We start from the raw sequence: 19,674 nt of genomic DNA, 5'->3' as shown, positions 1-19,674 counted from the left end.
CCCCGCTCCTGACTTGGCCCCTTGACCCCTCCGGGCCCCCCCCCCCCACCCGGGCCCCCCTTCCCCCAACCCTTGCCCCTGACTTGGCCCCTTGACCCCCCCCTCTCTGCCCTTGACCCCCCCGGCCCCCCTCTCCCCTGCCCCTGACTCAGCCCCTTGACCCCTCCGGGCCCCCCCCCCACCCGGGCCCCCCTCCCCCCACCCCTCACCCCTGACCTGGCCCCTTGACCCCCCCCCTCTGCCCTTGACCCCCCTTGGCCCCCCCCTCCCCCCTGGCCCCCTTCTCCCCCCGCCCCTGACTCGGCCCCTTGACCCCCCCTCCCGCCCTTGACCCCTCCGGGCCCCCCCCCCACCCGGGCCCCCCCCCCGGCTCGGCGCCCCCCCGCCCTGACCCGCCCCCCCCGCGCCCCCCCCCCCCCCCGCAGGGGAACTACGTCCCGGAGCGGGAGGAGGCGGTGGCCGCGCAGCGCCCCGAGTTCGACGTCGTGCTCTGCCTCTCGCTCACCAAGTGGGTTCAGCTCAACTGGGGCGACGACGGCCTCAAGCGGCTCTTCCGGCGCGTCTACCGGCACCTGCGCCCGGGGGGGCTCCTGCTGCTCGAGCCCCAGCCCTGGGCCTCCTACCGCAAGCGCAAGGGGCTCACGGTGAGCGCCGGGGGGTGGGGGGCGCCGCGCTGGGGCGGGGGGGCGGCCGGCGGCTAACGCCGTGGGGGTCCGTGTCCGTCCCCCCCCCGCCCCCAAAAATATACCCAGGAGACGACGTACCGGAACTACCAGCGGATCCGGCTGCGGCCCGAGCAGTTCCCCTCGTACCTCACCTCCCCCGAAGTGGGCTTCGACAGCTACGAGTTGTTGGGGACCCCCCAGCACGCCGCCAAAGGTGGGGGTTAGGGGGGTGTGACCCCTAATGTGGGGGGTTGGGGGGGATTGAGGGCGAGGCTGGCGGTTTCTAGAGGGGTTTCTGGGGGTTTAGGGGAGCGTTTAGGGGGTTGGGGGGGGTCGGGGTTTTTGGAGGGGGTTTTGGGGGTGGATTTGGGGTGGTTTGGGGGCCTTTGCAAGGGTTTTGGGGCTGGTTTGGGGGGCTTTAGGAGGAATTTGGGGAGTTGGAGGGGATTTTGGGGTGGTTTGGGGGGCTTTAGGAGGAATTTAGGGGAGTTGGAGGGGATTTTGGGGTGGTTTGGGGGGCTTTAGGAGGAATTTGGGGAGTTGGAGGGGATTTTGGGGTGGTTTGGGGGGCTTTAGGAGGAATTTGGGGAGTTGGAGGGGATTTTGGGGTGGTTTGGGGGGCTTTAGGAGGAATTTAGGGGAGTTGGAGGGGATTTTGGGGTGGTTTGGGGGGCTTTAGGAGGAATTTAGGGGAGTTGGAGGGGATTTTGGGGTGGTTTGGGGGGTTGGAGGGGATTTTGGGGTGGTTTGGGGGGCTTTAGGAGGAATTTGGGGGGGTTGGAGGGGATTTTGGGGTGGTTTGGGGGGCTTTAGGAGGAATTTTGAGGGGGTTGGAGGGGATTTTGGGGTGGTTTGGGGGGCTTTAGGAGGAATTTGGGGGGTTGGAGGGGATTTTGGGGTGGTTTGGGGGGTTGGAGGGGATTTTGGGGGGGTTTGGGGGGCTTTAGGAGGAATTTGGGGGGTTGGAGGGGATTTTGGGGTGGTTTGGGGTGTTGGAGGGGATTTTGGGGGGGTTTGGGGGGCTTTAGGAGGAATTTGGGGGGGTTGGAGGGGATTTTGGGGTGGTTTGGGGGCTTTATGAGGAATTTGGGGGGGTTGGAGGAGATTTTGGGGTGGTTTGGGGGGGTTGGAGGGGATTTTGGGGTGGTTTGGGGGCTTTATGAGGAATTTGGGGGGGTTGGAGGAGATTTTGGGGCTGGTTTGGGGGGCTTTAGGAGGAATTTGGGGAGTTGGAGGGGATTTTGGGGTGGTTTGGGGGGCTTTAGGAGGAATTTAGGGGAGTTGGAGGGGATTTTGGGGTGGTTTGGGGGGCTTTAGGAGGAATTTGGGGGGCCTTTGGGAGGAAGTTGTGGGGTTTGGAGGGGTTTTGGGGGCCTTTGGGAGGGTTTTGGGGTGGTTTTGGGGGCTTTAGGAGGAATCTGGGGGAGTTGGGGGTTTGGAGGGGGTTTTGGGGTGGTTTGGGGGCCTTTGGGAGGGTTTTGGGGGCTTTAGGAATTTGGGGGTTTGGGTATTTGGAGGTGATTTTGGGGTAGTTTGTGGGGCAGGTTTGGGGGCTTTAAGAGGGATTTGGGGGTTCTTGGGGGGGTTTCTGGGGGTTTGGGGGCATCTTGTGGGGTTCAGGGGTCATTTAGGGGACTTGGGGATGCTTAGGGGGTGGTTTGGGGGGGATTTGGGGGTGTTGGGTTTTGGGGCATTTTGGGGCGGTTTAGGGGAGTTGGGAGGCATTGAGGGGTGGTTTTGGGGGGTGTTTATGGGATGGATGTGGGGGGGTTTCAGGGGGCTTGGGGGGTGGGGGGGCAGCTGGGTTTGAGGGGGGAGGGTGATTGTGGGGTGAGGTGTGGGGCCCCTGGGTCCGCTGTGGGGGCGTGGGGCAGGATGGGGGGGTCCCCACTGTGTGGCCCCCAGCCCCCCTATTTGGGGGGTGTGTGTGTGGAGTTGGGGGGCACCCCCTAACCCACCCCCTCCCCCGCAGGCTTCCAGCGGCCCATCTATCTCTTCCACAAGGGACGAGGCGACGCCCCCTGAGACCCCCCCACTGTGCACGCCCCCTGAGACCCCCCCACTGTGCCCCCCAAGTGTGGGGGGGCCCCACCGCTGCCGGGGGGGGGGAGGGGTCGCTCCCCCTCCCCCCTGCAAGATGCCAAATGGGGGGAGGGGCTGCGTGTGGCCCCTCCCCCCCCCGTTCTGGGGTGTTTCTCCCCTCCCCACCCCCCCCCCAGGCTGTTTGCCGTGGTTTGATCTGTGCCGAGGGGGGGCCGGGGGGGCCCCGGGAATAAAGGAGGCGATTGGTCAGTGGGGGGTCGTTATTTTTTGGGGGGTGGTACCCTGGGGGGGGGGGGTCACCTCATTTGGGGGGGGGGGGGGGGGGGGTGTCCTGTGACCATCTGGGGTGGCCAACACCTCATTTGGGGTGGGGGTGTCATCCCTGAATGGGGGGGGTCACTTCGGGGGGCAGTGGTGACTTGGGGGGGGCTGTCACCCCATTTTTTGAGGGGGGAGGTGAGGGGGGCTGCTCATGCCTCCTTGGGGGAGGGGATGTCATTTCCACCACCCCCCGACCAGTTTGGGGGTGTCTTGTGGGCCCCACCCCCCCCTCCCCAAAATGGTACATACCGGGGGGGTGGGGGGTGTTTCTGTCCCCCCAATTCGCGGGGGCGGGGGGGTGTGCGCGTTCCTCACCCCCCCCCCCCGCGCAATGGTGCTTCCCGTTCCCATGGTAACGTTTTGGCGCCAGCCGTTGGCCCCGCGCATGCGCGTTGGGGGAGGGGGCCGCGCGCGGGGGTTGCTGGGAGTTGTAGTCCGAGCGCAGGCGCCACCCACGGCGCCCCCCCCCCCCCCCCCAAATGTGGGGGTCTCCGCGAGACCCCAAGGGCTAAAGGCGGGGGGAGTGGGTGGGGACCCCACGTGATTCATCCCCTCCCCCTACACACACGCTCCCCCCCACACGGCGGTTGGAAACAAGGGTTTATTTGGGGGGGGGGTCGGGGGGTGATGGGGGGGTCGCCCCTTCCCCCCTCAGCCCCCGCCCCACTGCTGCAGTTTGCGGTACATGAGGAAGGCGGCTCCGGGGGGGCGGGGGAGGGGCTGGGGGGGCTCGGGGGGGGCGGGGGGGGGCAGCCAGGGCCCCCCGCTCCCCCGCCCCGCCCCCCCCGCCAGCGCCGCCACTTCGGGCCCGGGAACCTGCGGGGGGGGGGGGGGAGGGGGAGACACAAGGGGGGGCCCATCAGCACCCGGGGGTGCTGGGGGGCCCGGGGGGGGGGTGTGGGGGGGTCACACTCACCTTGGGGGGGGGCGCGGGGGGGGGCGGGACCCCCCTGCGAGGCCCCGGCGGGGGGGGCACGGCCAGGCTGACCAGGCCGCGGTAGAGCCGCTGGGCCGGGGGCACGTTCATGGCTGCAAAACGGGGTGAAAACGGGAGATTTGGGTTAAAAACGGGGGTGGGGGTGTGGAACGAAACACCCCATCCCCCCCATCCCCCCCCCAACTCACCTCCGGCCGCCGCCCCCCCCACGGCGCAGCGCGCGGCGAAGGAGCAGCCCAGGAGGGCGGCGGCCGCCCGGGGGGCGTCGAAGGGTTCCCGGGGTCCCCCCCCCGCCGCCCCCCCTCGGCTGCTGTGCAGGGTGGGGGTCCCCAGCGGCGGGGGGGGCGCGGGCCCGCCCCCCCCCTCCTCCTCCTCCTCCCCAGCATGCACCGGGGGGCTCAGCTCGAAGCGCACCTGAGGGAGGGGGCGGGAATTAGAGGGGGGGGGATCCCCATGTGTGTGAGCCCCTCCCCACCCCCCCCACCCCCGGTTTTGGGGTCCGTCCCCCCCCCGCCGACCTGCCGGGTCCCCCCCCCGCGCCCCCCCCGCCGCAGGATCCCCCCGGGCGGCGGCGCGGCCTCAGGCGGCCTCATGGCGGCGGCGGTGGCCACGCCCACCGGCCACGCCCAACACCCCACCCCCCCTTCCCCGCGCGTGGAGTGCAGCCCTCCCCAAGATGGCGGCGCGGCCCTCACAACATGGCGGCTCCGTGCGCCTGCCCTCCCCAAGATGGCGGCCGAGCCGTCCCCAAGATGGCGCCCAAACCATACCCAAGATGGCGGCCTCGACCTTCCCAAGATGGCGGCGCCGCCGCCCCTTCGGACCGCGGGTTCGAGCCCCGCTCAGTCCTGAGTCCCCGTTTAATTAACTACGACCCCCCCAAATTATCCCCGACCCCCCAGATTATCTCCGACCCCCCCAGAATCGGCCACAGACCCCCCAAAATCAACTGAGCCACCCCAAATCAACTCCACCCCCCTAAATCATACACAACCTCCCCAAATCAAGCCCCCCCAATCCCCCCCCGAATCACCCATGAACCCCCAATTCCCCCTTCCCCCCCCCAAATCACCCACAGCCCCTCCCCCTCTGCTGCAAAAACTGCGGTTTTATTTTAAAAAATGCTTAAAAAGCGCATGAGGCAAGGGGGGAGGGGCACGGCGGGGGGGGAGGGGCACAAACACCACCCCCCCCCAATAAAGCAGCAGCGCTGTGGCGAGGGGGGACCCAGGCGTCTGGGCCCCCCCCCCACCCCCTGAGAAGCCCCACCCCTGACCCATACGTGGGCGCCCCATCGCACGACGTCCGTGTGTCCGTGGGGGGGATGGGGTCAGGTGGGGGGGCCGGGGGGGCGGGGGGGGCGCAGGCGGGCGAGCTGCTGGGGGGTGGCGAGGGCCCGCAGCGCCCCGTTCTCGCGCTCCAGCGCCGCCCGCCGCTCCCGCAGCTCCCGGATCTGCTCCCGCAGCAGCTCCACCTCCTCCCGCACCGCCTGCAGCACGTGGCCCTTCACCAGGTCCTGGGGGGCGGCGGGGGGGGGGGGGGGCTCGCTTGGGACCCACAGGAGTCACGCAGCCCCCCCCATGTGGGACCCACAGCTCCCCAGAGCCCCCACAGACCCGCATGTGGGACCCACAGCACCCCACGGCCCCCCCAGGTGGGACCCACAGCCCCCCATGTGGGTCCCAGTGCTCCCCAGAACCCCCACAGCACCCAGGTGGGACCCACAGCCCCCCCCCAGCACCCCATGTGGGCCCACTACCCACCACGTGGGACCCACAGCCACCCACAGCACCCCGCAGCCCCCCACGTGGGACCCATAGCACCCCATGTGGGTCCCACAGAACCCCCCATAGCCCCCATCTGAGACCCACAGCCCCCCCCAGCTCCCCCAAACAGTCCCCAGGGCCCCCCAAATGGCCCCTCCCCCCGATCCACCAGGACCCCGCCCCACGCTGACCCCTCCCCCGCCCGGGAACCCAGGCATCCAGGGTGGTGGCGGGGTGGGGGAGGGGCTCACCATGGCCTGCTCGATCTTGTTGTCGATGGCCGTCACGCCGCTGCCGGCCCTGCGGGGCCGTGGGATGGGGTTGGACGGACGGACGGACTGACGGAGGGACTGAAACCCCCCCCACCCACCCAGGGGGACCCAAGCACCGTGGGGGGGGTGGGGGAGGGTGGGGGAGGGGGAGACGTGCAACTTCCTCCCGTTTCCTTCCCCTTTGGAGCCGTGGGGCGTCGGGGTGGGGGGAGGGGGAACCCCCACCCCTCCCCCACCTAGGCCCAGCAGGAAGCCCCGCCCCTGACACCTGGCAAAACAGGAAGTCCCGCCCCCTCCCACCTGTGCAAAACAGGAAGCCCTGCCCCAAACACCTGGTGAAACAGGAAGTCCCGCCCCTCCCACCTGTGCCAAATGGGAAGCCCCGCCCCATCCGTTGCCTAGAGCAGGAAGTCCCGCCCCCGGGAGGGGGCCTGGCAGGAAGTCCCACCCTCCAGAAGGTGGTCGAGCAATAAGCCCCGCCCCCAAACCCCCCTCCCAGCAGGAAGTCCCGCCTTCCCCAACCCAAAGTCCCACCCCCCCCGGAGGCCCCGCCTCACCCCTCCTCCTCGCTGTCCTCTCCAGCCAATCCCAGGCAAGCACTAAGCCCGGCAGTCCCGCCCCTGGGGCGGGGCGAGGGGGGTCCGGGGGGCAGGGCCTAGAAAGGAAGGGGTAAGGTCAGCGGGGGCGTGGCTCCGCCTGGCCCCGCCCCATGGGCGTGGCCCCGCCCCTCACCTGCTGCACGAGCTGCACGAAGGCCCCGAGCGAGCGGGGCTGGTGGGGGGGGGGGAGGGGCGGCGGTGTCGTCGGCGCTGGGGGGGAGGGGCGGCGCGGGCGGGGAGCCCAGGGAGGCCGGGACCCTCCCCCAGCCGCGGGGAACCGCATCCCGCTCGTAGAAGTCCCGGCAGAGCCACCGGCCGCGGCGCAGGTCCCCGCCGGGCGCCGGGAACCGGACGAGGCGGAATCGGGAAGGGCCGGGGCCGCCCCCTCCCCCCGCCCCGGTACCGCCGCGGGCGCTCGCGACGGCGGATCCGTTTTTGCTGCGGCTCATGGGGGCGGCGGGGGGGGCCGGCGCAGCATGGCGGGGCCGCGACCGGCGGCAACGGCGGGGGGGAGGGGGGGGGGCGGGCGGGGTTGGGGACGGGGGGCGGAAACGGCGGCCGGAAGGCGGCGGCGGCGAGCGGAAGTTCCGCCCCTCAGCGGGGCCACGCCCCCGCGCTCCCAAGCCGCGCCCCCGCGCACAAGCCACGCCCCCACCCCGCGCTCGCAAACCGCGCCTCCCCGGCAAAGCGGCGCGCGGGTCCTCCCCGCCGCTAGGGGGCGGTGGCGCTCTCCCGCCCCCCCACCCCCCGCTCCCTCCCGCCCCCCCCCCCACCCCTCCCCGCGCCGCCTCGCGCATCCCGGACGCTGCGTCAGCGCCATGGAGCGGCGCGAGCGGGAGGCGGGAGCGGCCGGTACGTGGAAATGGGGGGGGGGGGTGGGGGGGTGCTGGAGGGGAGGGGGTTACCGGACGGGGGGGGATGGGCCCCCTCCCCGTTAACCCCCCCCCCCATCTCCTCTCCCCCTCCCTCCCTCCCGCCCCCCCCTCCCCCCCCGCAGGCCGCTAGAGCCCCGCCATGGGTGGCCGCCCCCCGTGAGCCCCTCCCCCCCCGCCCCAGAGCGCCGGTGGTGGTGGCGGCGGTGGTGGGGGAGGGGGGGGGCTGGGTGGAGGCTTCCCCACCCCCCCTCCCCGGGCCTCCCCCCCTCCCCCCTCAGAGGCGCCGGAGCGACAGGTAACGGCGGGAACGGGGGGGGGGGGCGGGGGGCACAGAGAGGGGGTGGGCAGAGCGCCCCCCTCCCCACCCCGCTCCCACCCCCCCCCAGGGATGAGCGCCCCCCCGCGGTCGGAGCTGGCCGCCGCCGCCGCCGCCTTCCTGCGGCTGGGGGAGGAGCGCCCCCCCGCGGCCGCCGCCATGAGCCTGCTGCAGCGCAAGGGGCGCCCCGAGTGGCGGCCCCCCCGCGAGGAGGAGCCACGCAAGGGGTGGGTGTGGGGGGGGGGGGGAACCCCCTGAGACCCCCCCGCCCTCCCCCCGCACCCCAAAACACCCCCGCCATGGAGGGGCAAGGGGGTGGGGGGGTCCTTTTGGGGGGGGGTCGGGGCCCCCCAGGGTGGGGATGATGGGGGTTGGGGGGCCCCTGCGGGGGTCCCTGGGGGGTTGAGGGGTGGCCAGGTATTTTGGGGTCCCCCCTGCACCCAATGACCCCTTCAAAGTGGTACAATGGGGGTTGGGGGGTCCCTGGGGGGTTGGGGGGTCCCTGGGGGGTTGAGGGGTCCCTGGGGGGTTGGGGGTGGCCAGGTATTTTGGGGTCCCCCCTGCACCCAATGACCCCTTCAAAGTGGTACAATGGGGGATGAGGCGTCCCTGGGGGGTTGGGGGGTCCCTGGGGGGTTGAGGGGTCCCTGGGGGGTTGGGGGTGGCCAGGTATTTTGGGGTCCCCCCTGCACCCAATGACCCCTTCAAAGTGGTACAATGGGGGATGAGGCGTCCCTGGGGGGTTGGGGGGTCCCTGGGGGGTTGAGGGGTCCCTGGGGGGTTGGGGGTGGCCAGGTATTTTGGGGTCCCCCCTGCACCCAATGACCCCTTCAAAGTGGTACAATGGGGGATGAGGCGTCCCTGGGGGGTTGGGGGGTCCCTGGGGGGTTGAGGGGTGGCCAGGTATTTTGGGGTCCCCCCCTGCACCCAATGACCCCTTCAAAGTGGTACAATGGGGGTTGGGGGGTCCCTGGGGGGTTGGGGGGTCCCTGGGGGGTTGGGGGTGGCCAGGTATTTTGGGGTCCCCCCTGCACCCAATGACCCCTTCAAAGTGGTACAATGGGGGATGAGGCGTCCCTGGGGGGTTGGGGGGTCCCTGGGGGGTTGAGGGGTCCCTGGGGGGTTGGGGGTGGCCAGGTATTTTGGGGTCCCCCCTGCACCCAATGACCCCTTCAAAGTGGTACAATGGGGGATGAGGCGTCCCTGGGGGGTTGGGGGGTCTCTGGGGGGTTGAGGGGTGGCCAGGTATTTTGGGGTCCCCCCCTGCACCCAATGACCCCTTCAAAGTGGTACAATGGGGGTTGGGGGGTCCCTGGGGGGTTGGGGGGTCCCTGGGGGGTTGGGGGTGGCCAGGTATTTTGGGGTCCCCCCTGCACCCAATGACCCCTTCAAAGTGGTACAATGGGGGATGAGGCGTCCCTGGGGGGTTGGGGGGTCCCTGGGGGGTTGAGGGGTCCCTGGGGGGTTGGGGGTGGCCAGGTATTTTGGGGTCCCCCCTGCACCCAATGACCCCTTCAAAGTGGTACAATGGGGGATGAGGCGTCCCTGGGGGGTTGGGGGGTCTCTGGGGGGTTGGGGGGGCCCTGGGTGGGTTGGGGGGTCCCTGGGGGGTTGAGGGGTGGCCAGGTATTTTGGGGTCCCCCCTGCACCCAATGACCCCTTCAAAGTGGTACAATGGGGGTTGGGGGGTCCCTGGGGGGTTGGGGGGTCCCTGGGGGGTTGAGGGGTCCCTGGGGGGTTGGGGGTGGCCAGGTATTTTGGGGTCCCCCCCTGCACCCAATGACCCCTTCAAAGTGGTACAATGGGGGTTGGGGGGTCCCTGGGGGGTTGGGGGGGCCCTGGGTGGGTTGGGGGGTCCCCAGATGTTTTAGGGTCCCCCCTGCACCCAATGATCCCTCCAGGGTGGGTACAATGGGAGATGGGGGGGTCCCTGGGGGCTTGGAGGTATCCCTGAGGTGTTGGGGGGGGTCCTTGGGTGGGTTGGGGGGGTCACCAGAAATGTTGGGGTCCACCCTGCACCCAATGACCCCTTCAAAGTGGTACAATAGGGGATGGGGGGTCCCTGGGGGTTTGAGGGGGGTCCCTGGGGGTTTGGGGGGGGGCTTGGGTTGGTTGGGGGGTCCCCAGAAATTTTGGGGTCCCCCCTGCACCCAGTGACCCCCCCCCAAGTGGTACAATGGGGGATGGGGGGTCCTTGGGGGGTGTCCTTAGGGTTTTGAGGGGTCTCTGGGGGGTTGGGGGGGGCCCTGGGTGGGTTCGGGTGTTCCCAGATATTTTGGCATCCCCCCTGCACCCCACTGACCCCCCCCAGGGTGGGAGACGGGGGTCCCTGAGGGTTGGGGGAGTCCCCAGATATTTTGGGGTTCCCACCAGGGCCTCTAAGGTGTGTAGGGGGGGTCCCTGGATGGATTCTTGGGACCCCAAATATTTTGGGGTCACCCCTGTGCCCAGAGCATGCCATTGGGGTTCCCAGCTGGGCTGGGGTCCCCTCAAGGTGGGGGGCAGGGGGTCCCTTGTGGGTTGGGGGGGGGTCCCTGAGGGGTTTGAGGGACCCCCGAGTGTTTTGGGGAACCCCCCTATGCCCAGAGCATGGCTTGGAGGAGTCACTAGGTGGGTTGGGGTCCCCACAGAGTCAGGGACAGGGGGTCCCTGGGTAAGTTGGGGGGGGGTCTGTGGGGGGCTTGGGAGTCCCCAGATATTTTGGGGTCCCCCCGACCACCCCCCTTTCCCCCCAGGGCCTCCAAGGCGCGGGAGGGGTCATCCTTGCGGCGGCCCCTGCGGGTAGGGTTCCTGACGCTGCCAGCCCCCCAAGAGCGGGGTCCCCGGCCTTGCGCCCCCGGCATGGCCCCCCGCTCCCTCTCCTGCCACGCCGTGGGGCTCCCCGATACCGGGGGACCCCCCCGACCCCCTGGGCCCCGCGCGGGGCCCCCCGAGGGGCGAGGACTCGAGGCGCCACCTGCCAAGCGGGGTGGTGAGTGGGGTGTTTGGGGGGCTGGGGGCTCTTTGGGGGCACTGGGGGGCACTTTTGGGGGGTTGGGGGCACTTTGGGGGGCTGGGGGAGTGTTTTGGGGGGCTGGGGGGTGTTGAGAGGATGTGGGGATGTTTTGGGGGCTAAGGGGATGTTGAGGGGATGTGGGGTGTCATGGGGTCGTGCAGTGCTGTGGGGCAGAAATGGGGGTGCTGGGGGGTGCTGTGGCTCTGTGGGGTGCTGGTGGGTTATGGGGGGGCTGGGGGGCAACAACGAGGGGGTTTTGGGGTGCTGTGGGGCTCTGGGTTGCCATGCTGGAGGGGTTATGGGGGCGCTATGGGGCAGGGAGGGGGGTACAAGGGAGTTTAGGGGTGCTGTGAGGCTGTTGGGTGCCACGCTGGGGGGGGTTATGGGGCACAGAGGGGGCACGGGGGGTTTTGGGGTGCCATAGGGTGCTGTTGGGCAGAAATGGGAGTGCTGTGGTGCTGGGGGTGTTGTGGGATGCCGTGGGTCTGGGGTGCCGGTGGGTTATGGGGGGGGCTGTGGGTGGCTGTGGGGCAGAAATGGGGGGTCTGTGGGGCGCTATGGGGTTGTGGGGTGTTGGAGGTTTATGGGGTGTCCTGGGGTAAGGGGGTTTTTGGGGAACCATGGAGCTGTGGGGTACCATGCTGGGGGGCGTTATGGGGTGCTATGGGGCAGGGAGGGGACACAAGAAGTTTCAGGGTGCCATGGGGCTGTGGGGTGCTACGGGGAGAGAGGGGGTACAGGGATTTTTGGGGTGCCATGGGGCTGTGGGCACCATGCTGGGGTGTTATGGGGCTCTATGGGGCAGGGGGCATGCAAGGTTTTGGGGTGCTATGAGGCACCATACTCGGGCGTATGCGGCACTATGGGTCAGGGAGGGGGTTGGGGTTGGGGTGCTATGGGGCACCATACTGGGGAGGTTATGGGGTGCTGTGGGGCAGGGAGGGGGCACGGGGGGCTTCGGGGTGCCATGGGGCTCTGGGGTGCCACACTGGGTGGTTATGGGGTGCTACGGGGCAGGGAGGGGTGCTGCCGCCCTTACCCTCCTTTCCCCCCCAGGCACCCCCCGGGGGGGCTGCGTGCGGCAGACACCCCCCCCGAAGCCCTCCCGCAGCCCCCAGACCCGCCTGTCGGCTGGGCCCCATCCCCCCCCGCCCCCTCCCCCCTCCACGGCCGAGGGGGGGGCGGGGCGGGGGGGTGGGGAGGGGGAGGAGCCCGTCTATATCGAGATGGTGGGGGACGCCCGGCGGGGGGGGGGGAGGGGTGGGCAGCGGTGGGGGGGCAGGGGGTGGCCCCCCTCCTCCCCCCGAGGAACCCGAAGCCATCTACGAGGAGATGAGCTGCCCCCTCCCCACGGGGGAAGGGGGAGGCCACACCCCTTTCCACGGCCACACCCCTTTCCACGGCCACACCCCTTTCCACGGCCACGCCCCTTTCCACGGCCACGCCCCTTTCTCTGCCACCGCCCCCTTCTCTGGCCCCGCCCCCATCCCTCCCCCCTTCCCCAACCTCCTGGCCCCCCGCCCCCCCCTCCTGGCCCACCCTCCCGAGGGCTCGCGCCTGCCCCTCCCCCGCCGCGAGCCGCCCCCCCCCGCCCGCGCCCGCAGCCACTCCACCCCCCTCCCCCACCCGGCGGCGGGAGGGTCAGGGCGGGAGCGGGGAGGGGCGGGGCTTGGCCCTTTGCCCCTCCCTCCCGCTGCCGAAGCCCCACCCCTCGGGAAACGCCCCCCTGCCTACGACAGTCTACGTGGGGGTGGGGTGGTGGGAGGCCCCGCCCCTCCCCGCGAGGACGAGCCCCTCCCACGCCGAGGGGGTGGAGCCCCGCCCCGCCGCGGGAAAGACCCCGAGAGTGAGTTTAAATGAGGGGGGCGGGGTTACCTTGGCGGGACACGCCCCCCGAGCGGGGCTGACCTTTGACCTCCTCCCCACAGAGGCGCCGGAGCCCCCCCGGGAGGAGCGGGGGGGGGCGGGGGCGGCTCCCCCCCCCTCGGGGATCCCGGTGCGAGCGGAGGGGCCGCGGGGGCGGGGGGGGCTGCCCCTCCCCTGCCAGACCTTCCCCGCCTGCGGGCGACCCACAGGTGGGGGAGGGGCGGGGGGGGCACAAAGGGACCTGGGGGGGTCGGGGATACTGCGGGGGGTGGGTGGGCACAGGGACCTGGGGGGGGCTTGGGGGGGCATGGGGAGACCTGGGGGGTACTTTGGGGACACTGGGGGGGGGACAGAACCCGGGGGGGGGGCTTGGAGGCATGGGGGGGGACAGAACCTGGGGGGACATGGGGGGAACACAGACCTGGGGGACACGGGGGGGCCCTGGGGGGCAGGGGGATATACGGCATAGGGATGGGGGGGGACACTTTGGGGGGGCACAGACCCCTGGGGGGGGCCTGGGTGACACTGGGGGGTGACACCAGGGGGGTTACAGAGGCCTGGGGGGGGACATGGGGGCAGGGTGGGGGGGGTGACACTGGGGGGGCCACCGCATCTGCCTGACACCCACCCCCACCCCCCGCAGACCTCCCTGGGGGGCACCGCCTGGGCCGCTCGGCCTCCACCTCGGGGGTGCGCCAAGCCGGGGCCCCCCCGTTTCCCCGCGGCCCCCCCGTTCCCCGCCCCCTCTCAGGGGGGATCCCCGGAATCGGGGGGGTGTCGGGGGGGGGTCCGGCTGCCACCCCCCGCCCACGGGACGGGCAGCTGCAAGAGGTGATCGATCGCAAACGCTGCGTCTGCACCGAAATCAAAGCCCGGGGGGGGCGCGGGGGGGTGCTCTGCAAGCAGGACAGCCTCCCCCCCCCTCCCCGCGCCCCCTGCTTGGAGAGGGGGGGCACCTGAGGGGAGACCCCCACCCCCACCCCCGCCCGGCACCCCCCCGGCCCGACGGCCCCACGCCGTGCTATGGGACACCGCCATCTGACCCCCCCGCCCCCCCCCCCTCGGGGTGCCTGGCGCATCTCTGTGACCCCCCCCCAAAATACCCACCCCCCACCTAAAACTGGGGGGGAGTCCCCAAAGTTGAGGCGGGGGGCCCTTAAAGTGGGGAGGGGTGTCCCCTGAAGTCGAGGGAGGGAGCGATGAGATGGAGGGAGGGGGCTCGGAATGGAGGGGGGTGTCCTCAAAAAGGTGGGAGGGGTCCCTAAAATTGGGGCAGTCCCCAGAACTAAAGGGAGGGGCCTCAAAATGGAGGGAGGGGTCCCTGTAATTGGGGGGGGGTCCCCACAGTCAAGGGGGGTTCCCCAGAACTAAAGGGAGGGTCCTTAAAGTGGAGGAGGATCCCTAAAATTGGGAGGGGGGGGGGGGGTCGCCACAATCGAGGGGATGTCCCCAAAACTAAAGGGAGGGGGCGTCAAAATGGAAGGAGGGTCCATAAAATGGGGGGGGGGGGGGCACCCAAAACAGAGGGAGGGGCTAGAGAATTGAGGGAGGGTTCCCAAAAGGGAGGGGAGGGTCCTCAAAATTGGTGGTGGTGGGTTGTCCTCAAAATGGAGGGGATCCCAAAATTTGGGGGGGGGGGAAGGAAGGTGTCCTAAATTAAGGGGGGGCACGACACGGCTGGGCCGGGTTGGGGGAGGACTGGGGGGGTATTTATGGTACGTTTAAGCCCCCCCCAATATAAAATGGGGGACACCCCTAAAATGAGGGGGGAGGATGAAGGGTCCCCCTCCAGGGTAAAGGGGAGGGCCCCCCCATAAAGAGGGTCGAACTCCCCCAGTAAGGGGGTAACACCCCCCCCCCGTTAACGGGGGGGGCACAGTAGAGGGGGGTAGAGCCCCCCAAATAAGGCGGGGGTCAAGTCCCTACTTAAGGGGGGTAGAGCCCCCCTTAAGGGGGGGGTCCAGCCCCCCCAGAAAAGGGAGGGGTGCTGTAACTGCTTTGCAAATGTATTTATGGGGGGGGATGCGGGGGGGGGTATTTATGGGGGTGCATCCAAGGTCGAGCAGGGTCTGGGGAGGGGGTTCAGCTCCGGGGGGTCCGCGGTGCGGCCTGGGGGGGGGGGGGCGTTTGGGGGAGCCCCCTCCCTCTCAATGTGGGGGGGGGGGGGTGAGGGGAGGCGGGGGTCTCCCCTGGGATTTTTTTTTGGGGGGGGGGGGAGTACCATTGGGTGGGGTGAGGGGGAGCAAAGGGCCCCCCCAAAACCCTTCCCTGGGCCCCCCCAACCCCTCTGTGCCTCATTCCCCCTCCCCCCCCTCCCCGTTACCAGAATTGCCTTCGTCCCCGCGGGGTCCGGGGGGGGGGCCCCGAATTTGGGGAGGTGGGGGGGGGAAGCGGGGGGGGGGGGGGTCTTTTGTAACGTGGTTCTGTGCACTATTAAAGAGAGAAGCAGCCAGAAGCACTCGCCTGAGGTGACTGGGGGGGGAGGGGAGGGGAGACCCCCCATGAGGGGACCGGGACCCCCCCCAGACACTCCCCTTTTCCTCACGGCGCGGCGGGGGCGGACCGGAGACACAACGTGATGGGGTGGGCGGGAGATAAAAAATAGTCGATTTGTGTAAAAACGACCCAAAATGAAGCGCTCCGGGGGAGGGGCAGGACTTACGTGAGGAAACGCCGAAAGGCGGGAAAAGGCGCTGGGCGCGCGGCCGGCACGTGCGCTGCGCCCGCTAAGGGGTGGGGCTTCTGCGGGGGGGGGGGGGCGCGTGCGCAGTTTCCCCTCCGTCCGATGGGCGGCCAGCGCGCGTGCGGTGGGCGTGGCGTGAGGCGCGCACGCGCAGTCACGCAACACTGCGCTCCGTGGCCAACGCGCCTGCGCGGGGCGGGGCGTGCTCCGCGCATGCGCAGGCGGCGGCGCCGCCGCCGCTGCTGCCGGGTGCGGGAGGGAGGATGGCGGCGGGCGGCAGCGGCGGCGGCCCCGCGGCGGGAGCGGGTCCCGGCGGCGGCCCCGGGGCCAGGAAGGGAAGCGCTGCCCGGGATGCGGAAGCCGAGGTTTGGTGCCGACGGGTGAGGGAGTTGGTGAGCTCCTCCCCCGCCAACCGGCTCTGCTTTGAGTGCGGCCAGCGCGGCGTCACCTACGTGGACATCACCGTGGGCAGCCTCGTCTGCACCGGCTGCTCCGGGGCGCTGTGAGCGGGGCGGGGCTGGGGCGGGGCCTGGTGGGAGGGGAGCGGTGGGAGGGGCCAGAGCGGTGGGGCGGGGTCAGGTGTTTCTGGGGCCCTGTGATTAGGCAGGTCCAGGATGGGAGGGAGTGGTGCTCAGGGTCCTGTGGGAGGGGCCAGAGTGGGGGCGGGGCTAGGTCTCCGGGGGCCGTGATTGGGCGGGGTCAGGATGGTGGGGCGGGGCCTGGTACTCAGTCCTGGGGGGGGCCAGATCAGTGGGATGGGGCTAGAAAGTTGGGGCGGGGCCAGGTGCTCTGGGGGCCTGTGATTGGGTGTGCCTAGGATCATCGGGTGGGGCCAGGGCTGTGGGGCGGGGCCAGCTGCTTCAGGACCTTGGGGGTGGGGTTGGAAGGGTGGTGTCAGCTGCTGTGGGCGGGGCCACTCAGGCAAGAAAGCCAAGCCAGGGAGCTGATTGGCTGTGTCTACTGGGGGCGGGACTTCCCAGGCAGGGGCGTGGCCTATATATGTGTCTCCCCCCAGGGAGTCCGTGGGGGCTTTAATAATGAGGGTTTTTTTGTGGGAAAAGTGTGTTTTTTGGGGGTTTCCCGGGGGAGGGAGGGTGCTGACCCCCCACATCCCCCCCGCAGGCGGGGCTTGAACCCCCCTCACCGCGTCAAGTCCATTTCCATGACGACCTTCACCGAAGCCGAGGTGCTTTTCCTGCAGGCCCACGGCAACGAGGTCAGTGGGGGGGACCCAGGGAGGGGCATGGAGGGGGTGACCCCCTCCCTCCCCCCGCCAGCCGTCCCCATGTCCGTCTGTCTGTGTGCTGTGTCCCCCCCCAAGGCCTGCCGGCGCGTGTGGCTCGGCACCTTCGACGCCCGAACCTCGCTGCTCCCCGATTCCCACGACCCCCAGAAAGTGAAGGAGTTTTTGCAGGAGAAATATGAGAAAAAACGATGGTACGAGGACTGGGGGGAGGGAGGAACACGGTTTGGGGGGGCAGCGCAGGGTGGGGGTCGCCCTAATAAATATATTTAAACCCCCCCCCCTTGGCAGGTACGTGGCGCCGGAGCAAGTAAAGCCCCCCCAAAGCGCCGCGGCGGAGCCGGCGCCCACCCAGCCGCTCCTGGGGGACGCGGGGACGCTGCTGCAGGTGACGCGGGGCCGGGGTGGGGGTGGGGGTCCTGCGGGAGGAGGGGGCCGCTCCCTCACACCCGCTGTGCCCCTACCCCCCCCCCAGCCCCGCCCAGCCCCCCACCGCCCACCCCAGCCCGCCCGGAAAACCAGCACCGACCTATTGGCCGATATCGGGGGGGATCCCTTCGCTGCCCCCCAACCTGCGCCCGCCTTCGCCGCCTTCCCGGGCTTCCCCGGTGAGCTGGGAGGGGCTGGGGGGGGAGCTTATTATGGAGGGGGGTGGGCTCAGGGGGGGTCCTGACCATAGAGCAAGGGGATAGAGGGGGTCTAGGAGGACTGCCGACCAGCGAGTGCTGGTGCAGGGGAAGGAAGTAATGCGCTAGAGCGGCCACGCAGGGGCCGTGCTGGGAGGGCACTGACCATAGAGCGTGGGGAAGGGGGTTTGGGGGGTGACCCAGGACCCCCCTCTGTGCCCCCCAGGCCCGGCCCCACCCCGCGCTGCCTTCCCCAATTTCGATGCCTTTGGAGCCCGCCCGGGAGCACCCGCGTTTGGGGAGGCTGCGCCCCCCTTCCACACCCCGCCCGCACCCGCAGGTACCCCGCGACCCCCGCGCTTAATGGGGAGGGGCAAGGGGAGTTGGGGTCCCCATATTCCTTGTGGGGTACTGGGGAGTGGGTTTGGGGGTCCCCCCCATCACCCTGGGGTACCCCTGGGGCTAATGGGGGAAGGATTGGGGGGTGCCTGGGACCCACAGGATTGATGTGGGGGGATTTGGGGTCCACTCCATCGTTCTGGGGGTACTGGGGAAAGGTTTTGGGGGTCCCCCCCATCGCCCTGGGGTACCTATGGGGATAATGGGGAAGGATTTGGGGTGCCTGGGACCCCCAGAATTGATGGGGAGGGGATTTGGGGGTTCCTCCATTCCTTGTGAAGTACTAGGGGGGAGGTTTGGGGGTCCCCCCATCACCTTGGGGTACCCCTAGGGCAAACGGGGGAGGACTTGGGGACACCTGGGACTCCCCCACTGCTAAAAGGGAGGGGCTTTGGGGTCCCCCCTGTCACCTTTGGGGGAGAGGGGGGAAACCCAGAGGGGGTTTGGGGTCCCCCCATGGCCACATCTCTCGCTCCCACCCACAGGGGGTGCTGCTGCATGGGGCGGGGCCAGCACTGTACCGCCCTCAGGGGGCGGAGCCTCTGCCAGGTACCTCCCCCCCAATAATTACACCCCCCACACTGTGGGGGGGCAAGAGCTGCCCCCCAACCCCCAAAGCTCAGCTCCCCTCCCCCCCACAGCCTCTTCGGGACCCTGCAGCCCCCCCAGGCGCTGCCCCCGCCGCCCTATGGGGGTAAGTTGGGGTTCACACCCCCCCACCTTGGGGCTACCCCCCCACAATGAGGGGGCACCCCAAGGTGACAGCTGTGCCCCCCCCCCCAGGCTACACCAACCCCTTCGTGGCCCCCAGTGCCCCCCAACCCTCCACCAACCCCTTCCAGAGCAACGGCCCCGCTGCCGGTGAGTGAAAACCCCCCATGTGCCACCCCAGACCACAGTGGGGTGCAGGCGGGGACCCCCCAATTCCCTCTGTCTCCCCACTCCCTGCAGGTGCCGGTTTTGCTGCCCCCCCAGGTCCTGGGGGGTTCCCCAGCCCCTTCCAGGCTGATGGTAAGAAGCAGCTTGGGGGGATGGTGTCAAATTTTGGGGTACCCTGTGCTCCCCCCACCACTGAACCCCACTTTTCACTCCCCCCAGGTTCACCCTTCGGTGGATTCAGCATTGCCAAAGCCTCAACCAACCCTTTCGTGGTGAGGAGGGGGCTGGGGGGGGAGGGCAGCAATATGGGGGGGCCTGAACCCCCTTTTTGCCCCTAACACCCTCTTTTTTTTGCCCCTGGCCCCCCTTTTCCCCCCTCCCCCAGACGCCCCCGGCCCCGACGGCCCCCTTCGGCATCAAGCACCCGACCACCAACCCCTTCCTATAGCCGCCGCCGCCGCCTGGGGGCGGGGGGGAACGGGGACAGACACACGGACGGACGGACCCCAGCCCCCCCAGCCCCCAGCCCGGATTGCAGAGGGGACCCAGGCGTCCGGGTGCCTGCCCCTCCCCCCGCCCAGAACCAGGTTTTATTTTTTTGAGAGATATATCACAATATCTAATATATATTCTATACAAACTGCTCCAATCTCGGTGTCTTCCTCTGCCCCCTTCCCCCCCCCCGGGGCCCCTGAAATCCTCCCACCAAGCCCTGCACCCCAGTAACACCCCCCCCGCCCCAGTGCCCTCCACACCCCCTCCAGGTGCCCCATAACCCCCTCCCAGTGCCAACACCCGCCCCCCCACATCAGCCCCTCACACTGGGGGGAGCTCAGCACTTTCACAGCCCCCCCCTCTTAATATTCGGGTGACTCCCCACACCCACCCACCCCCAGGCCTCAACTGAGGGGGATTTTGCCCTCAGTAAAGATGGCTGCCGCTGCATGCCTTCCCCTTCACTCCCAGTATGCACCTGTAACGGGCTGCCCTCAGTAAAGATGGCTGCTCTGGGCACCAATCTCCTCCCCTCTCCTGGCAGGGCTCCTTTGCCCTCAGTAAAAATGGCTGCCTGGGGGGGGGTGTCACACCACCCTAGCCCACCCTGATAGCGATGGTGGCTGACTGCCCTTAACCAAGATGGCAGGCAAGGCCTCACCTGTATATCCCATAGCGGGAGCAGGGCTGCCTG

At 69.7% G+C, this 19,674-nt stretch overlaps 5 protein-coding genes across 6 annotated transcripts; 3 read left to right on the top strand and 2 right to left on the bottom strand.

Annotated features, from left to right (window-relative positions):
* Nucleotides 1-365: 365 nt before the first annotated feature.
* LOC135310358 (7SK snRNA methylphosphate capping enzyme-like) lies at nt 366-2,723 on the top strand (the record flags this gene model as incomplete). Its single annotated transcript, XM_064437609.1, has 3 exons — nt 366-644; nt 753-879; nt 2,638-2,723. Coding segments are annotated over 3 exons (459 nt in total), but the record flags the coding sequence as incomplete, so codon positions are not given.
* An 889-nt stretch (nt 2,724-3,612) lies between these two features.
* On the bottom strand, nt 3,613-4,586 carry LOC135310397 (uncharacterized). Its single transcript, XM_064437661.1, has 4 exons — nt 4,485-4,586; nt 4,155-4,380; nt 3,946-4,058; nt 3,613-3,845 (listed from the first exon to the last, which is right to left on the bottom strand). Exons 1-4 carry the CDS (start codon nt 4,557-4,559, stop codon nt 3,681-3,683), a joined length of 579 nt encoding a protein of 192 aa, XP_064293731.1. The 5' UTR covers nt 4,560-4,586; the 3' UTR covers nt 3,613-3,680.
* Nucleotides 4,587-5,056: 470 nt separating this feature from the next.
* LOC135310398 (TSC22 domain family protein 3-like) lies at nt 5,057-7,127 on the bottom strand. The gene is made up of 4 exons (XM_064437662.1): nt 6,737-7,127; nt 6,562-6,659; nt 5,984-6,032; nt 5,057-5,482 (listed from the first exon to the last, which is right to left on the bottom strand). Exons 1-4 carry the CDS (start codon nt 6,884-6,886, stop codon nt 5,297-5,299), a joined length of 483 nt encoding a protein of 160 aa, XP_064293732.1. The 5' UTR covers nt 6,887-7,127; the 3' UTR covers nt 5,057-5,296.
* Nucleotides 7,128-11,986: 4,859 nt separating this feature from the next.
* On the top strand, nt 11,987-13,763 carry LOC135310393 (neuronal tyrosine-phosphorylated phosphoinositide-3-kinase adapter 1-like). Its single transcript, XM_064437656.1, has 3 exons — nt 11,987-12,635; nt 12,718-12,864; nt 13,299-13,763. The coding sequence occupies exons 1-3, from the start codon at nt 12,122-12,124 to the stop codon at nt 13,613-13,615; spliced, it is 978 nt and encodes a 325-aa protein (XP_064293726.1). The 5' UTR covers nt 11,987-12,121; the 3' UTR covers nt 13,616-13,763.
* A 1,782-nt stretch (nt 13,764-15,545) lies between these two features.
* AGFG2 (ArfGAP with FG repeats 2) lies at nt 15,546-19,129 on the top strand. 2 transcript variants are annotated; one of them, XM_064437648.1, is made up of 12 exons: nt 15,547-15,840; nt 16,461-16,554; nt 16,660-16,775; nt 16,873-16,969; nt 17,057-17,189; nt 17,434-17,547; nt 18,092-18,155; nt 18,248-18,300; nt 18,390-18,467; nt 18,558-18,617; nt 18,705-18,757; nt 18,871-19,129. In XM_064437648.1, the coding sequence occupies exons 1-12, from the start codon at nt 15,602-15,604 to the stop codon at nt 18,931-18,933; spliced, it is 1,164 nt and encodes a 387-aa protein (XP_064293718.1). In that variant the 5' UTR covers nt 15,547-15,601; the 3' UTR covers nt 18,934-19,129. The 2 variants fall into 2 exon arrangements, with proteins under 2 accessions (XP_064293719.1, XP_064293718.1); XM_064437649.1 differs by lacking the exon at nt 17,057-17,189 and having other exon boundaries at nt 15,546-15,840.
* Nucleotides 19,130-19,674: the final 545 nt, after the last annotated feature.

Source organism: Phalacrocorax carbo, chromosome 34 (genome assembly GCF_963921805.1).
Source record: "Phalacrocorax carbo chromosome 34, bPhaCar2.1, whole genome shotgun sequence".
NCBI lineage: Eukaryota > Metazoa > Chordata > Aves > Suliformes > Phalacrocoracidae > Phalacrocorax > Phalacrocorax carbo.
Note: the sequence above shows the minus strand (reverse complement) of the source record. Positions and strands in the feature narration are given on the sequence as shown.